Here is a 19163-nt window from a genome sequence, read left to right on the forward strand (position 1 = left end):
ATGCCCGGTGTACTATTTAGGCCTAAATGGAGAAGAAATTTACTTCGTTGTGATGGTGAATCTTTGTAATACCCCAACCCAGATAGCTGCGGATGTACAGTCACTGATTGATAGATATTAAAGGAATTGAGGAACATAGGGATGAAGTGGGCAAATAGTCCTTAAAGAGAAGGACCAGTCATGGTAGGGCAGACTCCAGGACCTGAGTGACCGACATCTTTTTTTTAAATGTTTTTGAGACCTTGCTGTGTGAAAACTGACTGTTGTCCTTTCTGTATAAGGTGAAGGTTTGAGGACAATATCTATAAAGGCGCACTGCAGCTAGTCACCACAGCTTCTGAGAATTGCAGTTGGTTTATTATTATCACATGTACCAAGGAATTGATACCCTACAATCCATGGGTTGGAAAGTACCAAAGCTCACAATGACCTGACTTGGAAATCCAATATCTTTCCTTGTTGATACAGTACCTAAACCCTATGGAAAAGTAATAGGGCATCCACAGAGAGTTCGTAGCCATCCATCACATTATTATTGGTGGGTGGGAATGGGTGGGTGGTGGTGAGGTTCATAAATGTCAGTCACAACTGTATTACATTAATGTTGTTTGCTACTTCTAGCTGGAATTACCAAGAGCAATGCACCTTTGTTGTCATAATATATAGTGTACAAGTTTATGGAATGTGAGCTTCTACTTGAATAGAAAGCATGCCTCTTATTTTTTAAAAAGGGAACAATTCACATTAGAAAGTATTCTAAGTGAATAGTGAATTGAAACTTGTTTCCGTGTAATGAAAAGGCCTCTACAAGAAATCTCTCTCCTATTCTCGAGTCTGCCATGGGAACAGCCTTATTCTAAACAATTCACAAATCAAATTTTATTGATCTGGTACAATTTCAACATGTGGGGTTACATATGGAAGATAGATGAAAACATTTTAAACACAATAAGGCTGTAATCAAAGGAAAACAAGTTTAGTGTATAGTTGCAGTCTAGTTATAGCTTTTTGACAAGCGTGCTTGCCACTAGGGGTCACTAGAGTTCATGTATTGGGATTTTTACACCCAGACATTACAGGAAACAATCCTTGGTAATGATCTGTGATCAAAAAAGATTGCTCCACTGCAAATTAACTTTGTTGTAAAAGTGAACGATAGGCACAAGTGATTCAACTAACCTTACACATTTTGGAAGGGAAAAACTACTGAAGCTGGAAATCTGGCATGGTGACCTGCTGAATTTTTATTTTGGATTTAGAAGGGAAGTCTTGCATTGATATAACACCTTTAACAGTGTTTTCAAGAGGTTCCAGGTTAAGTTATGGCCAATTTAGTATTTCTGAAGTGGAGACATCACAGTAACACTGAAAAGTGTGGCAATGAATTTATACATAGCAATCTCTCACTGACTGCAATGTGATAATAAACAGATTTGATACTGTTTGGCAAATACTGGACAGGATTATCTAATTCTACCTTGCTTGTCATCAAAACAGGTTAAGGGGATCTTGCAGACTTAATGGCAAGTGGATACTCAGCAGAAATTTTTAAAATTCCATATACATGCACATGCAACAATTGAGTTTTTGTCATCAGCTACATTTAATTCTGAATGCATTTTTATATCTTCCTTTTATAACCACCAGATTAGATCAAGTTTTAGATTGCTTCCAATACTAAAGCAATCCCAAAAGAAGTCATCCATACTTTTTATGATGGACAGACCAAATGGAGTTAGTATAAAAGACAATTAGAGCATAAGTACGGTAAATACCATGCAGACAGCATGAAGAGATAATTAACAGTTTAATTCAGATAGACGAGTCATGGCTCCATTCTGCATCAGCCTGCTGGCTTTGCACAGAAAAGGTACATGGTATCAGGTCCAACATCCTGAAGAAGTTTACAATGCTACAGCAAGAAATGGTGTTAAGACATTTGAAAGCAATGCAAATCAACTTATTTTCTGATGGTTTCTTTAGCCCTGAAACAACCAGCTGACAAAATCAATGCATTAGTGAGGTGGAAATGTAAAGGTGCCATCTTTTTAATAAAGTATTATGGCAATCCCAGAGAATATAAAAGTTCCCATGGCAATGTCTTTACCCAGCTAAAAGGAATTATACAGTCACTATCAAAATATCATTTATATGATTCTAATTGCTAAAATACAGTCTGTGAAGATTATTATATACTTCAATCCTTCAGATAAATGTCACTGGTTTTAAACTGCTTTAAGAAGTCATAAGGAACACCTCATAACTCAACACCCTCCAGCTCAACACAGTTTAGCTTGTTTTCTGTGTATGCAATAATTATGATCACTCCCAAATGTGAGTGGTGAGAACCATAGCGTATCTTGGAAGCTAGGCTAGAAAAAGAATGTTATTGACTTGATTCTTCCCCCACAAGATAAATCATTTGTCTTTTAAACAGACACAATAAATCGTTCAATGAAGAGTTACTATGACCAGGTCACTTACTCATGTAACGGAAGGCCTCCTCAGCTTGGGTGGGAGAAAGCTCACTAGATGCATGTCCAGGATGCTCCGAGGTCTGCCCCCAGTCCTCGTTCTGATAGAGGTAGAGCGAGTCTGCTTGCAGGTGATACTGGGGAAGCTGGTCTTCGATCAAGCTCACAAGTTCTACCTCAGGCAACTCCTCACTGCTGCACACATCTGGTAACAGGAACAGATACTTATCAGGGGCATCTCATCACATTAAGCAAAGTCATAATTTCACATTTCATGCAAAGTTACATATCCACAGAACCTGTCCTTTTTGATAAAAAAATACCCAGGAAAATGATTAAATTCATAAAATATCATGTGACAGAAAATATCCAAACAGCAAACTTCAGGCAATATCTCATCTTTACTGATATTTTAGGCTTTTTTCTCCCAATTTCTGCCCAAGTGTGAAGTACAAACACACTGCAGACATAGTTTGGTCAGGCAACTACTCTGCCCATGACCAAAAGAAACTGCAGAAATGTGAACACAGCCTAGTACATCGTGCAAACAAGCCTCCCCTCCACCGACTCTATCTATAGTTCCCAGTGCTTCAGGAAATCAGCTAACATAATCAAGGACCTCTTCCACTCCAGTTATTCACCTCCCTTCTGTGGTACAGAAGATACCTAAAGCTTGAAAGCATATACCACACCACTCACAGGAAACTTCTATCCAGCTGTTGGACTCTTGAACAGACCTCGCTTACGCTGAAGATGAATTCTTAAATCCCAGTCAACCTCGTTGCAGCCCTTGCATTTCATTTGTTTCAACTGTATTCTCTCTATAGTTGCTGCATTATATTCTGCATTGTTTTCGTTTACTGCAATGTACTAAATTATTCCTGGGGCATTCAAACAAAAATTTCCCCTCTGAATCTCAGTACATTTACAAAAATAAACCAGTAAGCTGACCAGCTAGGGTGAAAAGCTTGTTGTTGTACTGTAAAGTCTAAGAACCTTACAATTAGTCCTATATTTTTACAATTTTAATTGTATGATAACAAATATACAACTAACCTAATCCTATTGAACCAATGGGGTTCAGATTAATAAAAAGGCAAAAAAAAGCTGCAAATTCTAATTAGGCAAGGAAATGTTAAAAATGCTCACCAGCTCATGTAGCACATATGGATGTTAAACTTCTCGATTCATGGCTGCCTATTAATTCTAATGCTTCAGGCTGATGACCTGACGAAACACTGTTAACCTGTGACACTGACCCAAAATAATCTCTGGCCAGAGGCAAGTTGCCCACAGTTACTATCAACCCACAGAAAATGCACATAAAATTCATGCACCTTTCCTCCTGTGAATCTCCCACAAACTTCCCCTTCCAGGCTAAACAGCACGACCATATATCATGGAGGAATTTTTATTTGCAGCAAATCCTATCACATGGTGGGGCGGGGAGAAAAAAAAATTCCCAGCCATTAAACTATGGGAAAAAATGCAGGGTCTGCCAATGTATATCCTCAGCATAGAGGACTGTCAAAACATTGTTTCAGACATGTCAGAAACATTTGCAGTATATACAAATTCATTGCAAAGCTGTTAAACTTTTTTTTAGGTTTGATTAATTTACTACTTTCAATGGTTGGTGAATTGATTAACTACCATAAATTACTCCTTAATCAAAAAATAAATCAAAAAGAGCTGACTGGCAAGTGTGGAAGAGTACAAGCTGCATGAACAGAGGGAAAGATATTGCTCCCAGGGAAGCAAATGGACCCAATGGACCCAGCAGCCTCCTACCGAAAACAAGAAATTCTGCAGCTATTGGACATCCAGAGCAACACATCAAATGCTGGAAGAACTTAGTAGGTCATGCAACATTTATGGAAAGGAATAAACAGTTTATGTTTCAGACCTCCTCCTGAAATGTTACAGGATAAAGTCAAACAATAGATGAAAAAAAATCCTAAAATCTAATTGTTAACACTCTTCGCCTGCAGTGAAAGAGTAATTTCCTACATTCTTCAAGCAGATTATCCAGTCCAAATGGTGAACAAGGATATAGGAGGGAATATACTGTATGCTTGGAATCAGAGGGTGTGAGCAAAGTAATAAATGAGTATTTGCATCAGTATTCACTACAGGGCAGTATGTGAACGATAGTGGGATTAGTGTGGATCATGATGTTGTGCTGGGGCATTTTGAGATCAGGAAAGAAGTGGCCTTAGGTCTGAAGAGCATCAATGTGGATGGCCCCAAGTCCTGATGGGATGCATCCCAGCTTATTGAAAGAGAGGTGATTGCTGGAGCCTTGAAAATGTCTGCATCCTCACTAGCAATAGATGAAGTTCTAGAGGAGCGTAGAGTAGCAAATGGCGTTCCTTTGTTTAAGACAGGAAATGAGGATAATTCAGGAATTTATCAGTAAGCCCTATATAAGTGGCATGGAAGCTATTGGAAATGATTCTTTGGAATAGGATTTACATGCATTTGGAAAAACATGGCTTCACTAGGGACAGCCAACACAGCTTTGTGCATGACAGATCACATCTTACAGGCTTCGAGACTTTTTTGAAGAGGTAACAAAGGGGATTGATGAGGATAGGACAGTGGTTGTTCTCCAAGTGCTTCATGACAACCTGTTCCAGAAGATTAAGACGTTTCAGAATGGAAATGAGGAGGGATTTCTTTAGCCAGAGAGTGGTGAATCTGTGGCATTATTTGCCACAGGCAGCTGCGGAGGCCAAGTCTTTATGCATATTTAAGGCAGAGGTTGATAGATTCTTGATTGGTCAGGGCATGAAGGGATATGGGGAAAAAGCAGGAGATCGAAGCTGAGAGGAAAACTGGATCAGCCATAACAAAATGGTGGAGCAAACTCGATGGGTCAAATGGCATAATTCTGCTCCTATATCTAATGGTCTTGAGAAGTATGTGATCCAGAGTGACTTGGTAATTTGGATTTAGAGTAGGCTTCTCCATAGAAGACAGAGGGTAATGAGGAAAGGATGTTATTCTGGCTGGAGGTCAATAACCACTGTTTTTCCATAGGTATCAAAGCTGGGCCTCCGTTTATGATGTATGTAAAACATTTGGATAAACATATAGATGGGTGCATTAGTAAGCTTGCAGACAAGACAAAGAATAATAGAGTTGTGGACAGTGTACAGGGATATTAAAGAATATAGCAGAATAGAAATCAGTTACAGAAATGGACAGAGAAATGGCAGATGGGATTTAATGGAAACAAATATTAAGTGTCTAATGTAAAAGTAACATGTACAACACGCTGGAGGAACTCAGCAGGTCGGGCAGCATCTGTGGAAATGAGCAGTCAACGTTTCGGGCCGAGACCCTTCGTCAGGATGTAAAAATATACAGTTAATGACAGGATCCTTAACAGCATTGATGTATAGAGGGATCGTGGGGTCCAAGTCCACAGCTTACTGAAAGTGGTCACGTAAATCCAACAGGATGGTAAAAAAGGTGGAAGGCATACTTGCCTTAATTAGTTGAAGCATTGAGTTCAATGGTCAGGAAGTCACATTGCAGGGTTATAAAACTCTGGTTAGGCCGCATCTGGTTCCCACTTTGCAGGAATGACGAGGAGATTTTAGAAAGGGTGCAGAAAAGGTTTACCGGGATGCTGTGTGGATTGGAAAGCATCAGCTGTAAGAAGAGGTGGGACAAACATGGAGTGGTAGAGGCTAAGGGGAGATCTGATAGAAGTTTATGAATTATGAGTGACATACACAGAGTAAATTGCCAGAATCTTTTCCCCAAGGAAGAAATGTTATGTACTTGAGTTCATGCGTTTAAGGTGAAAGGGAATAAGTTTAAAGGAGATGTGCAAGGCAAGTTTTATTTTTACCCACAGGAAGTCGTAGGTGCTTGAAATGGGCTTCTGGGTTTATGGAGGAAACAATCAAAAATATTTAAGAGGCTGTTAGATATATGAATATGGAGGGATGTGGATCAAGTACAGGTTGAAGAGAATTAGTTTAATTTGTCATTTTGTTCAGCTTTAACATTGTGTACCAAATGGCCTGTTCCTGCCTACACTGTTCTATGTTTAACTCTTTCAGATCAAGTAGTAAATGGTGTTAAAAATGGATACTGTAGGATGAAGCTTGACAAGCACAGAGAGTGGCTATGTCACTGGTTCTGTGATATAGATTCTATTAGATCAGCCTCCATAAATTGGAGATTTTGATGTTTTCACAATAAAAACTACCACTCCTTGTAGGTATAAATTGAGAAAATTCTTTGTCATCAAAATAGGTCTAGCTGTTAGCTGCTATCTGAAACCCAAGGAATAACTCTATTATGCTCAAGTTGTTATCGACCTAAAATTACAGTGCCTATAAAAAGTATTCACCCCCCACCCCCGAAAGTTGTCATGTTTTATTTTCTACAACATTGAATCACAGTGTATTTAATTTGGCTTTTTTTTTGTCACTGATCCATACAAAAAAAGACTCTTTTGTGTCAAAGTGAAAACGGATCTCTAACAAAGTGATCTAAATTAATTACAAATATAAAACACAAAATAATTGATTGCATAAATATTCAACCCCCTCAAGTCAGTATTTAGTAGATGCACCTTTGGCAGCAGTTACAGCCTTGAGTATGTGTGGATAGGTCCCTAGAAGCTTTACATATCTGTACACTGCAATTCTTCCTCCATTCTTCTTTAGAAAACTGCTCAAGCTCTGTCAGATTACATGGGGATCATGAGTGAACAGCCCTTTTCAAGACCAGACAAAAATTCTCAACTGGACTGAGGTCTGAACTCTGACTTGGCCTCTCCAGGATATTAACTTTGTTGTTTTTAATCCTTTCCTGTGTAGCTTTGGCTTTATGCTTAGGGTCATTGTCTTGCTGGAAAACAAATCTTCCCCCAAGTCACAGTTCACTTGCAGACTGTATCTGGTTGTCCTCCAGGACTTCCCCGTATTTTGCTGCATTCATTTTACCCTCTATTTTACAAGCCTTCCAGGGCCTGCTGCAGCGAACCATCCCCACTGCATGATGCAGCCATCACCATATTCATGGTAGGGATGGTGTTTTTTTTTTAATGATGTACGATGTTTGGCTTATACCAAACATAGCATTTAGTCTGCTGGCTAAAAAGCTCAATTCTGGTTTTATTAGACCATATAACCTTCTTCCAGCTGACTTCAGCATCCCACATGCCTTCTGGCAAACTCTAGCTGAGATTTCATGAGTTTTTTTTCCCCCAACAGTGGCTTTCTCTTTGCCACTCTCCCATAAAACTGTGACTGGTGAATCACCAGGGCAATAGTTGTTGTATGCAGTCTCTACCATCTCAACCATTTGAAACTCGCCAGAATTGTTGTAGGTCTCTTTGTGGACTCTGTCACTAGTTCCCTTCTTGCACAGTTACTCAGTTTTTGAGGACAGCCTGTTCTAGGCAGATTTACAGCTGTGCCATATTCTTTCCATTTCTTGATGACTGACTTAACTGTACTCCAAGGGATATTCAGTGACTTGGAAGTTCCCTTGTATCCATCTCCTGACTTGTGCTTTTCAATAACCTTTCTGCAGAGTTGTTTGGAGTGTTCTTTTGTCATCGTGGTGTAGTTTTTACCAGGATACTGACTCACCAGTAGCTGGAGCTTATAGGTGTATTTTTACTACAACCAATTGATTGAAACACCTTGACTGCACTGTGATCTCCATTTAACTAATTATGTGACAATTGGTGGCACCAGTGATGACTTGGTGTGTTGTATGAAAGGGGGTGAATACTTGTATAATCAATTATTTTGTCTTTTACATTTGTAATTAATTTAGATCTCTTTGTAGAGATGTTTTCACTTTGACACAAAGAGTCTTTTTCTGTTGATCAGTGTCAAAAAAGCTAAATTAAATCCACTGTGATTCAATTTTGTAAAACAATAAAACATGAAAACTTCCAAGGAGTGTGAATACTTTTTAGGGGCACTGCAGATGACACAAAAACATATCTTCTACTAAGTCCAAATCAGAGCAAACATGGGGTTTCTCATGTCCTCGTGGAATATACTCTATGTTGTATCGCCTTCAAAAAGATGCCACCACCAGACATACCACTGCGTTTACTCTTGGCTTTCAAAAGAGGCCGTAACCTCTGTAGCTCCTTTTCTCAGACAACTTCCATGCAGTCACTGAGGGCGCAACAGCAGCCATTTTCTTCTCCTTTTCCCACCATCAAATACTACTTTTAGCTGAGGGACCAGCTTGCCCTTCTATCAATTCAGTGCTCAGAATACATCTCCTCTACACTACAGAAACCAAACATAAATCAAAGAGCACTACCAGGAGCATCCCTGTTCAGTCCGCAAGGTGAATGTCATCTTCCAGATGCCTCTCAAATTAAGTTAGGCCTCAGTCTAGGTACATTGTAATCCTTGGGACTCAATGGTGGAGGTTAACAATTTCAGGCACAAAGACATTTTGTTTGTGTCAAAGTGGGCCAGTTCTGCTCCAAGGTTATACATTACCTTGATCCCTCCCCTCCCCACTAAGAGAGAGGACCAGTAAATATTTTGTAAATCAATTTAGACACCAAATTATAAGTGTTACAAAAATATCCCATACAAAAGGGGTAAATTTTTAAAATGATTGTAGGAAAGTATAGAGAGGATGTCAGAGGTTTTTTTAACAGAAGTGTATATGTGGAATACGCTGTCAGGGATAGCGGTAGAAGCAGTTATATCATGGACAGTTAATAAACTCTTAGATTGGCACATGCATGATAGAAAAATGGAGGGTTATCCTGGAGGGAAGGGTTATATTGATACAGAGTAGATTATAAGGCTGGCACCTTATTGTAAGGTAGATTATAAGGTTGAAGGGTAATGTTGCTGTGCTGTAATGTTTTGTGTTCTAAAGGGTTAATAGAACAAAGGTCATCATCTCCAACACAAATAATTATTCCGCAACAAAAAAAGTGATTTTATTTTATACGTTGCTACTATCTATGTTTATTATGCAAAGCGTACATTTATTCCCCATCATTGTATGCCCTAAAGCTTGTCATGTTGATCATTATTTGGTAAGGGTACTACCACAGTATGTACTACAGGTCCCAGAACTTAAACCAGCAAAGAAAGTGGCACATAGTTGGGTGTTTATCAGGAGAAAAATATGAAAGACAGGATTAATTTTCGCTTGTAAAGATAATGTTGATCAGCAATGATGATTCCATTGAATGCCAAGTGTATAAAATTGGACATGTTCCTGTTGTAAATGCTTGCAGATTAATCAAATTTAAATTCCCAGGTCTGGATCAACAGCACAAATCCCTGGATTACTGTTCTATTTTTCAGACTGTCTAGAAAAATTCTTCCTCCAATAATCAAGGATGATTATACTCCTGACTTACGCTAATTTAATACACTGATAATCTGGTTAAAGATCAAAACATCATTGCAAGATACATGTTACATGATGAACACAGGTTAAACTCACCGGGAGGAAAATATTGGGGGAGAAAAATGTGTGGGTAGGGAAACATAGTAAACTAATCAAGCACCATTTTAGGAATGACTGGAAGGAATTAAACTCATACAAACCAAAATTAACTTGACAATTATGTGCTATATTTTCCCCAAACTAGGCTGATGTTTACACAAGCTTGCTTCTAGTTTTGACAGTCAGCCTGTAAACCTAATCAGAATTGTGTAATCATATAGTCAGTCCTGAGGGTTGTTATTCAGCCTTTCATGAGTCTGTTAATTTTTTGAAAGAATTTTTAAATTTTTGACCACCTGTTGGCTTTTCTCCAATTACCCCGTAGATTCCGGACTACAGAGCGCACCTGATTAAAAGCCGCAGGCTCTAATTTTAGAAAGAAAATCAATTTTGTACTTGTACAAGCCGCACCGGATTTTAAGCCTCAGGTGTCCCACGTTGTAATATGAGATATTTACACAGAAAGATATTACACGTGAGGATTTTTTAACTTTTAATTAAATCCGTATGGTAACATAAACAAATACATATTGCAAATGCTTTTTTTCGAACCGTGCCTGTAACACGGCTACTTTTAAATAAACATACGTATCGGTAACACACAAATTACGTTGCGTATACTTTTTTACTGAACAGTGCACGAACAACATTCCAATATCTCCTAACGACTGGTAAAAAAATATATACTGCAGCCTACCAGGAAAAGTTATTGATCGCCTTTAACTTAAAAGCTGCATCATATGCTTTGCAGCGTTCTCGCGCGGGTCTAATGTGCTCGCCCCCACCTTTCCGTTTATCGCAAACCGGTATTTTCCCACAAGACGCGGCGAAACCGGATGTGACATCATAGCATCCCGGGATGTAGTACAGAAAACAAATATACTTAAAACACTTATAACTTTAACTAGAAAATACTAACAAATGAATTACTAAGCAAAAATATTATAAACTAAATAACTGCCATAAAGGCAGCACAATGCTTTTCTTCGAGTGTTTTCCATGTTGATGAGGGTGAGTACAAATGACTGATTTACAATAATTTAATTGTGAAAGTGCGCTTGATTTATCGTACAATTTCATTGGACCTCTGTGAACTACTCATCAATTTTATTGGTCTACTGTTACGAGGCAAAATGTTTTTGGCGGTATGAAAAAAAACCATGCATTAGCCGCACCGTAGTAAAGGCCGCAGTGTTCAAAGCTGTTCAAAGCGTGGGAAAAAAGTAGCAGCTTATAATCCGGAATCTACGGTACCCCAAAATTAACTTTCAGTTCAGTACTACATGGTTAAAACACTGAAGAGGCCATTCAGTCTACAGAAGGGGTTCCCAACCTGGGGATCCACAGACTCTTTGTTTGATGGTATTGGTCCATGGGAGAAGAAAAATTATCTCTCAAGAGAGACTGAGCCAGCTTATGAGAGTGCAATCGAATTATTCCAACTTCCATTACATCTCCTCTTAGCCTAGCAAATTTCTTTCAATTAAATACTCAGTGCCAATATCAAATGCAGCCACAATATCCCTCAGGATCTGTACTCCAGATTCCAACCACATGCTGCTCTTTTGTCAATCACCTTGACTCTATGTCCTCTGGCGTTTGACCTTTCTGCTAATTGGAACATTGCACTTAATGCTGTGATTTTTGATAACTATCAAATTTCACTTCAAACACCTCTGTTCCAAGGAGAGAATAGCTTTGGCTTCCATAGTTCATTCGATAACTAAAATCACTCATTCCTGATATCAATCTAATAAATCTTCTCTGTACCCCTTCTTTGGTTCTTCCTTGAAATCTGGTGTCCAGAACCTTAAACAAAACACTTATCGTACCAAACCAGTGTTTTCCATTAGCTCATCATGACACTCTTGCCTGGTGTCATTTTAAAAGCATATTATCTTAAATTTCTTTTAAACTATTTTTTCAACCTGCCCTATTAATTTCAACCATTTATATACATACATTCACACTCAGTAGGAACTATATTAGGTATGCCTATACACCTGCTTACTAATGCAAATATCTAACCAGCCAATCATTACCTATCACCACAATAGGTCAATGGCAGATGCAATCTCAATGGCTCTTCATACAGCTTTTGAATATTTGGACAACACAAACACCTATGTCAGGATGCTGTTCATCAACTATAGCTCAGCATTTAATACAATCATTCCCATAATCCTCACTGAGAAGTTGCAGAACCTGGGCCTCTGTACCTCCCTCGGCAATTGGATCCTCAATTTCCTAACCGGTAGACCACAATCTCTGTGGATTGGTGATAAAATATCCTCCTCGCTGAAGACCAACACTGGCACACCTCAGAGGTGTATGCTTAGCCCACTGCTCTACTCTCTACACACAGATGACTGTGTGGCTAGGCACAGCTCAAATACCATCTACAAATTTGCTGATGATAGAACCATTGTTGGTAAAATCTCAGGTGGTGATGAGAGGGCGTACAGGAGATATACCAACTAGTGGAGTTGTGCCATAGCAACAATCTGGCACTCAATGTCAGTAAGATGAAAGAGCTGATTGTGGACTTCGGGAAGGGTAAGACGAAGGAACATATACCGATCCTCATGGAGGGATCAGAAGTGGAGCAAGTGAGCAGCTTCAAGTTCCTGGGTGTCAAGATCCCTGAGGATCTAACCTGGTCCCAACATATCAATCTAATTATAAAGAAGGCAAGACAGCAGCTATACTTCATTAGGAGCTTGAAGAGATTTGGCATGTCAACAAATACAATCAAAAACTTCTACAGTTGTACCGTGGAGAGCATTCTGACAGGTTGCATCACTGTCTGGTATGGAGGGGCTACTTACTGCACAGGACCGAAAGAAGCTGCAGAAGATTGTAAATCTAGTCAGCTCCATCTCGCTACTACCCTACAAAGTACCCAGGACATCTTTAGGAAACAGTGTCTCAGAAAGGCAACGTCCATTATTAAGGACCTCCAGCACCCAGGGCATGCCCTTTTCTCACTGTTACCATCAGGTAGGAGATACAGAAGCCTGAAGGCACACAGTCAGTGATTCAAGAACAGCTTCTTCCCCTCTGCCATCCGATTCCTAAATGGACATTGAATCTTTGGACACTACCTCACATTTTTTAAAAATATACAATATTTCTGTTTTTGCATATTTAAAAAAAATCTATTCAATATACATAATTGATTTACTTGTTTATTATTTTTATTTTCTTCTCCCTGCTAGATTATGTATTGCATTGAACTGCTGCTAAGTTAACAAATTTTACATCACATGCCTGTGATAATAAACCTGATTCTGATTCTGATGTAGCAGCAACTCAATGCATAAAAGCACATAGACATGGTTAAGAGGTTCAGCTGTTGTTCAAACCAAACATCAGAATGGGGAAGAAATGAGATCAAAGTGATTTTAACTGTGGAATGATTGAATTGTTGGGTAGCCCGGAGCTGGGTCCTATTGCAAGGTACAATTCTCTGTTAAGACGATTTAAACGCCAGCCCAGATTGGAGGTGAGGGCCAATTTCACTCACTCTCTATAATGTTTTACTCCTCTCTCCAGGATATCTGTGCCCTTCACCATTCCGTTGTTTGGACAATTTATATGCTGGCCCAGATAGATTGAAAAGACAGGGTGTTGGGATCTGGGCCGAAAGCTGATTTCGCTTGTTCTCCACAATGGTCATCTCTATGGTGCTGTGGCTATGAAGACCACCCTGGCTACTGTGCTATGTGTCCACTAATATGATGAGCTGATAGGCGAGTCTTTGCGCCTACTCAGGCTTCTCTGGGGTTCAGATCTGAGGATTCAATTTTGATTCAGAATGCTGTTGCTTGCTTCAATTGTTTGATTGCTTTGCATTTTTTTCCTTTCTTTTGCGCATTGAGAGTTGCTCTTTGATTTTTATTTTTTTTCTTTAATAGGGTTACTTCGGGTTTCTTGCTTTGTGGCTGCCTGTGAGCAAGCAAATCTCAAAGCTGTATAGTTTATACATTCTTTAATAATAAATGTACTTGAACCTTTGAATGATTGCTGGTGCCAGATGGGGTGGTTTGACTGTCTCCGAAACTGCTGATCTCCTGGGATTTCACACACAACAGTTTCCAGAGTTTACAGAAAATGGTGCAAAAAAACAAAAAAACATCCAGCAAGTGGCACTTCTGTGGGTGGAACCCCCTTTTTAATGGGAGAGGTTGATAAAGGGTCAACACTTCGTTAAGCAATAGCAGCCTGTTTTTCTGAAAGAAACCGCTGTTGATCAACAGATGTGCTAAGCCATGCTGAGCCATATTTCTTCTTGAAGGAAGCTAGCTAGGGTTTCAGGAAGCTTATCTCCTTGTACACTCCAAGCGTAGAGATAGGACCACTCTAGCCTGTTTCTGTATGTTCTGTCCATTATGCCTATTTTGTAACTTGGCTTTCGGGCCTGTCATGTAGTGGATAACTTTGACTCCAGCCTGTCTTGTGTGGGAGGTATCTGAACAAATATATTTGTGTTGTAAGGGAATTGTTAGTTAGTTTGGTGGATCGGGCAGGAACAGTCACAGACAGACTGCTCCTGTTTGAGCAACTAACTGAATAAGCCCCGGGTGCTTTGAATAAAGAACCATAGAACATTACAGCACAGAAACAGGCCCTTCAGTCCTTCTTGGCTGTGCCGAACCATTTTTCTGCCTATTCCCACTGACCTGCACCTGAACCATATCCCTCCATACACCTCTCATCTATGTACCTGTCCAAGTTTTTCTTAAATGTTAAAAGTGAGCCCGCATTTACCACTTCATCTGGCAGCCCATTCCACACTCCCACCACTCTCTGTGTGAAGAAGCCCCCACTAATGTTCCCTTTGAACTTTTCCCCCTTCACCCTTAACCCATGTAAGAGTTTGTACTTATATGGTCTCTGAGTGACTTTATCCGGATTCAACTTCCACACAGTCAGAGAATAGCCAGACTGGTTCAAGCTGACAGGAGGGTGGCAGTAACTCAAATAGCCATGCACAACAGTGGTGTGCAAAAGAGCATCCCTAAATGCACAACACGTCAATCCTTAATGTGGATGGACTACAGCAGCAGAGGACTAAGAATTTACACTCAGTGGCCACTTTACTAGGTACAAGAGGTATCTAATAATGTAACCACTGAGCGTACTGTGCATCTCAAGATTGTTCCTATAGCCCTTTTAGAACACATTTCTGCTTTAAGTTTTAACTACCATATACAGTATTTGCCCATTAGATCAGCCCAATTTCACTCTGAAATCTCCTCACTGTTGATGGTGCTTATAAGTTTTATAAAGCTCATGTCATGAAGTGTTAAGAAAACTACTGAGGAACACCACTGAGATTATCCCTGGTCCAGACAAAAACAACTACTTGTCTTACCTTTAGTATTTATTCTCTTCTGTTCTGCTGCAGATTTCAATTTCATGACTAGCCTAATGTACAACACTTGTGTAAGATAGTTCCTGAGAACTCATCTACATCATAGTAATAGCACTTCCCTCACTGACCATGTTATCTCACTAAAAAAAACTATCAAGTCAACTGACTGTAATTTGCCTTTTACAAATTCATGATGAAGTTCTTTAATCAATCCAAGTGACTGCTTGCCCTGATCTGGGCAAGTCTGTAATATATGCAATCCTTCAGTAACATAAACTATTCCCATATTCACAGACACTGGCAAAATTATGGGCAACCTCTCTACAATTAAACCACAGCTTCCCTCAGCAAATTATGACCCATCCCACTTGGACCAGGTAGCTCACTACATTAAGTACTTACACTTTAAGTATGATCCCCTTTGTCATTTTTCACTCAGTTTCATAAACACTTCTTTCATTGACACTCTGCAGCATCATTTTCCTTCATAAAGACCAATGTAAAATATTAAGGTCAGTACTTCAGTCATGCCTGTAGCTATCTTTTGGTCCCAAATTAGCCATATCACCACTCTTACTATAAACAGAGTTCAGATACTTTTAGATTAACTTTAGAATACTTTTTTTTAAACATTCTTTTCTCCTCTCTCTGGTTCTCTTATATCCTTTTCGCACCGAGTCAGCCCAGCTCTTGGGTGTGTTCTCAACCTCTTCAGAAATCCAGGAACTATGAGAAAGAACTTGGACCAACTCCTTAAAGGTCACTGACATTAAAGGTCATTAATCACTGACAATTTTGATTGCCAATCTTCAATTACAATTCACTCGTGTCAGATGTTCTTCCATTCTACTGAAAATAACCATGTTCCCATTTATTATTTTACATTAGAAAAATCAATTTCTTTTTCTAAAGCTTTAGCCTCACGGAAACACTAGCATTGTTGCCAAAATCTCACCAACTAAACCTCGTCACTTGGCCCCACCTTATTCCACAAAATCAAATCCAGCAATGCCTCCTCTTCCTTGCCTCCTCATAATGGTGAATCAAATTCTCCCGACCACACTTCAAAACTTCCTCTCCCTCAGTACGCCTTGGATTCTCCAAGTCTATTTTAGGTCAGTTGAAGTCCCCAGTTATTACCACTCTCTGGTTTTTACAATACTCAATGGTCCTTTGAATACTACCAATACTGTAATAGAGAATATTTTCAATAACCCCAGACCTGTACCAACATCCACACTGCTGGCAGCATAGCTCCAGTAAACCTTCAAGTATCCAGTTCTATGCAGTTGAACCAGCACCAAGAACCCAAAGTTTTTCCTGCTGTACTCACTCTCTCTCCAACCACATAGCCACCCGTACTATGCAATTTCTATGGTGTTTACTCCATAGAGATTTTTCAGAATTACTTCAGAATGTCTGTAAAGCTGGACTAAACTCTGCAGGTGCTAAGTTCAGAGCTCTTCCGCATCACAGCAAATCTTCAAAGAAAAATGATGACAGTATTAACTTGGTTCTGGTGATGGCCTTGTCAGGAAAGAACTGGGTACAGGACAATAAATAAAAAAAGGAGGTCGCTGGATCAACTATTGCAGTGCAATTCTTTTGTATTATAAAAATGGGGGTGGAGGAGAGATCTAAGCAACATTGCAACTAAACTATGGGCAGATCTGATTAACCTGGATAGAATATTTTTAAGTATTTATTTTTAAAGCACGTAACAGGCGTTTCCGGCTCTACAAGCCTGCGCCACCCAGTTACACCCATGTAACACCCATGTAACCAGTTAACCTGGTCCATCCCTATGCCTTTAGAATGCAAGAAGAAACCGGAACACCCAGAGGAAACCCTTATGGTCGCACAAATTTCTTGGAGACAGTGGTGGGAATTGAACCCAGGTCACTGGCATTGTAATAGAGTTGTGCTAATCATTACACTACTATGCTGCACCAAATGAGCAAGTTGCTTCCAGAATTAAAGTGAGATTAATGACATAGGAGTTGAAGTTACAATAGGTCAAAAGTCAAAAGTTATATAACATTGTTTGAGTACAAAAGCATAACCAATGTTTGGAAATGGTGTACAATGTAAATATACTTCTCTATTAAGTGCATGGCACATGCAACACAATAAATCTCTAATTCTACGTTAAGCCACACATGTATTTACTTTTGGATTTAAAAATCTTCCACTATATAGTTGATGCCCGATCTGCTACAAAAAATAATCTCATGTCTTCCGAGTTCTGTTGCATCTAATGCCAACCTGCAAAGACTTACCTTGAAAATTTTAAACATTACAGCATTTGTATTATTAACCCATGTTAAATAAAAAGCAAAAAAACTGCAAATGTTGGATAAACTTCAAAAATCTGATCAGCTTTTCATTTGACTCTCTAATGAGAAGTTACTGATTGAAAAATTAACCATTTTTCTCTGCAAAGATGCTGCCTGACCTGCTGAATATCTCCAAATTATTTCCTACCATGAAAAGCTTGCTTCTGTGATTATTGCAAGAATTACACCTTCCACTGGTAATTACGTGCACTTAAGAGGCACATCCTACTCATTACATCTATAATATACAGAACATAAAATAAATTGTCTGAAATTTATCACTTCAAAACCATTCTTGAGATTGTGGCATTTTGTTCAAATTGCTACTCAAGTTGGATGTAATACAACAGAAAGACTGAAAGTTTCTGCTGTTCTGGTGTATGATCTTCTTTATGTATTAAGGCCACCTCTAACATCTTTGTTGCAAAAGGCAGTTGGGGAAAAATGATAAGAACCATCTGAAGGCAACTGTATGCAATTGGACTGTGTACATAGATACACGAACATGTGTTATATTTCCTGCAATTCAACCTGGTCTCTAGCTGCCTTGGAGCAAGCTGAAAACCAGTGGCAGGTCGTGAATAATGGCCACCCCACTTTAAAAGACTGCTCCAAGACAGTAGTGAAAGCACGTCGGTTTCAACCCACAAAATCACTTTCTATGATAACACAAGTACTCCATCAAAAGCTGCTTCCACTGACATATCTCTTAATTTTAAAATGTCGGATGAATTATACCAACAAGGTGAGTAAATCTCTTGCAATATCTTTTCTTCTGCCCACCCAAATGTCATTAGCATGAAGCACCCCAAAATATGTCACTCATTAAGAGAAGGAAGTCAGGCAGAGGAGACACTTGACATTGATTTTCTCAAGATTCAAAGTCAGGCCCATGATTCTAATAATTGACACCAATAGAAAATATATATAGAAAATATACTGGTTCTGATTTTGACCTTTTCCTTCCTTTTCTTCTACTTCTCAAATCTATAAAGACACTTCTGATCTCTTACCCCTATGTCATGGGCTGGATGAGCAGTAGTGTTTTTCAATTCCATTCGACACTGACAAGACAAAGTTACCCTGTTTGATTCTTCAGAGGGCTGACGTGCTAGTAAACTTTCAGCAAACTGGCTCCCAATTTAACCTGCTTTTAAAAATGGGAACCTCCTATATCTACTTTGGCAACATTGTCCTTATTCATCCACTAATGACTTACTGATGCAGAAACCACTATCCTGGAAAAGTCAACTCCAGGTATGATTATTCTAGCAAAGCAGTTGTCCACCCCTAAGTTCTGTCCTTCATAATTCTGCTGTACACAAATTATCCAACACCAAATCCTCCATTCCATCATACTTATCCTTGCTAGATACCATTGGAACTCAACATTACTCATTTCAAAAACTTTGCTTCTTATACCAAACCATTTATGGTTCCTACATCTGTAATCTTTTCCATGTCCCTGTATTGATTTATCATTTGAATCATTTTTTCTCTTTCAAT

The 19163-nt window shown here is 39.1% G+C and overlaps 1 protein-coding gene across 3 annotated transcripts in view; it reads right to left on the reverse strand.

Moving 5' to 3' along the window:
• The window catches only part of trak2 (trafficking protein, kinesin binding 2), a 97339-nt gene that overhangs the window by 51235 nt on the left and 26941 nt on the right, over positions 1-19163 (reverse strand). For all 3 annotated transcript variants that reach the window (XM_073046576.1, XM_073046577.1, XM_073046578.1), the window contains one exon: positions 2485-2679. In XM_073046576.1, coding sequence (XP_072902677.1) covers positions 2485-2679 — 195 coding nt within the window. The remainder of the gene's footprint in view (positions 1-2484; positions 2680-19163) is intronic.

This window comes from Hemitrygon akajei, chromosome 5, assembly GCF_048418815.1.
Source record: "Hemitrygon akajei chromosome 5, sHemAka1.3, whole genome shotgun sequence".
NCBI classification, from domain to species: domain Eukaryota; kingdom Metazoa; phylum Chordata; class Chondrichthyes; order Myliobatiformes; family Dasyatidae; genus Hemitrygon; species Hemitrygon akajei.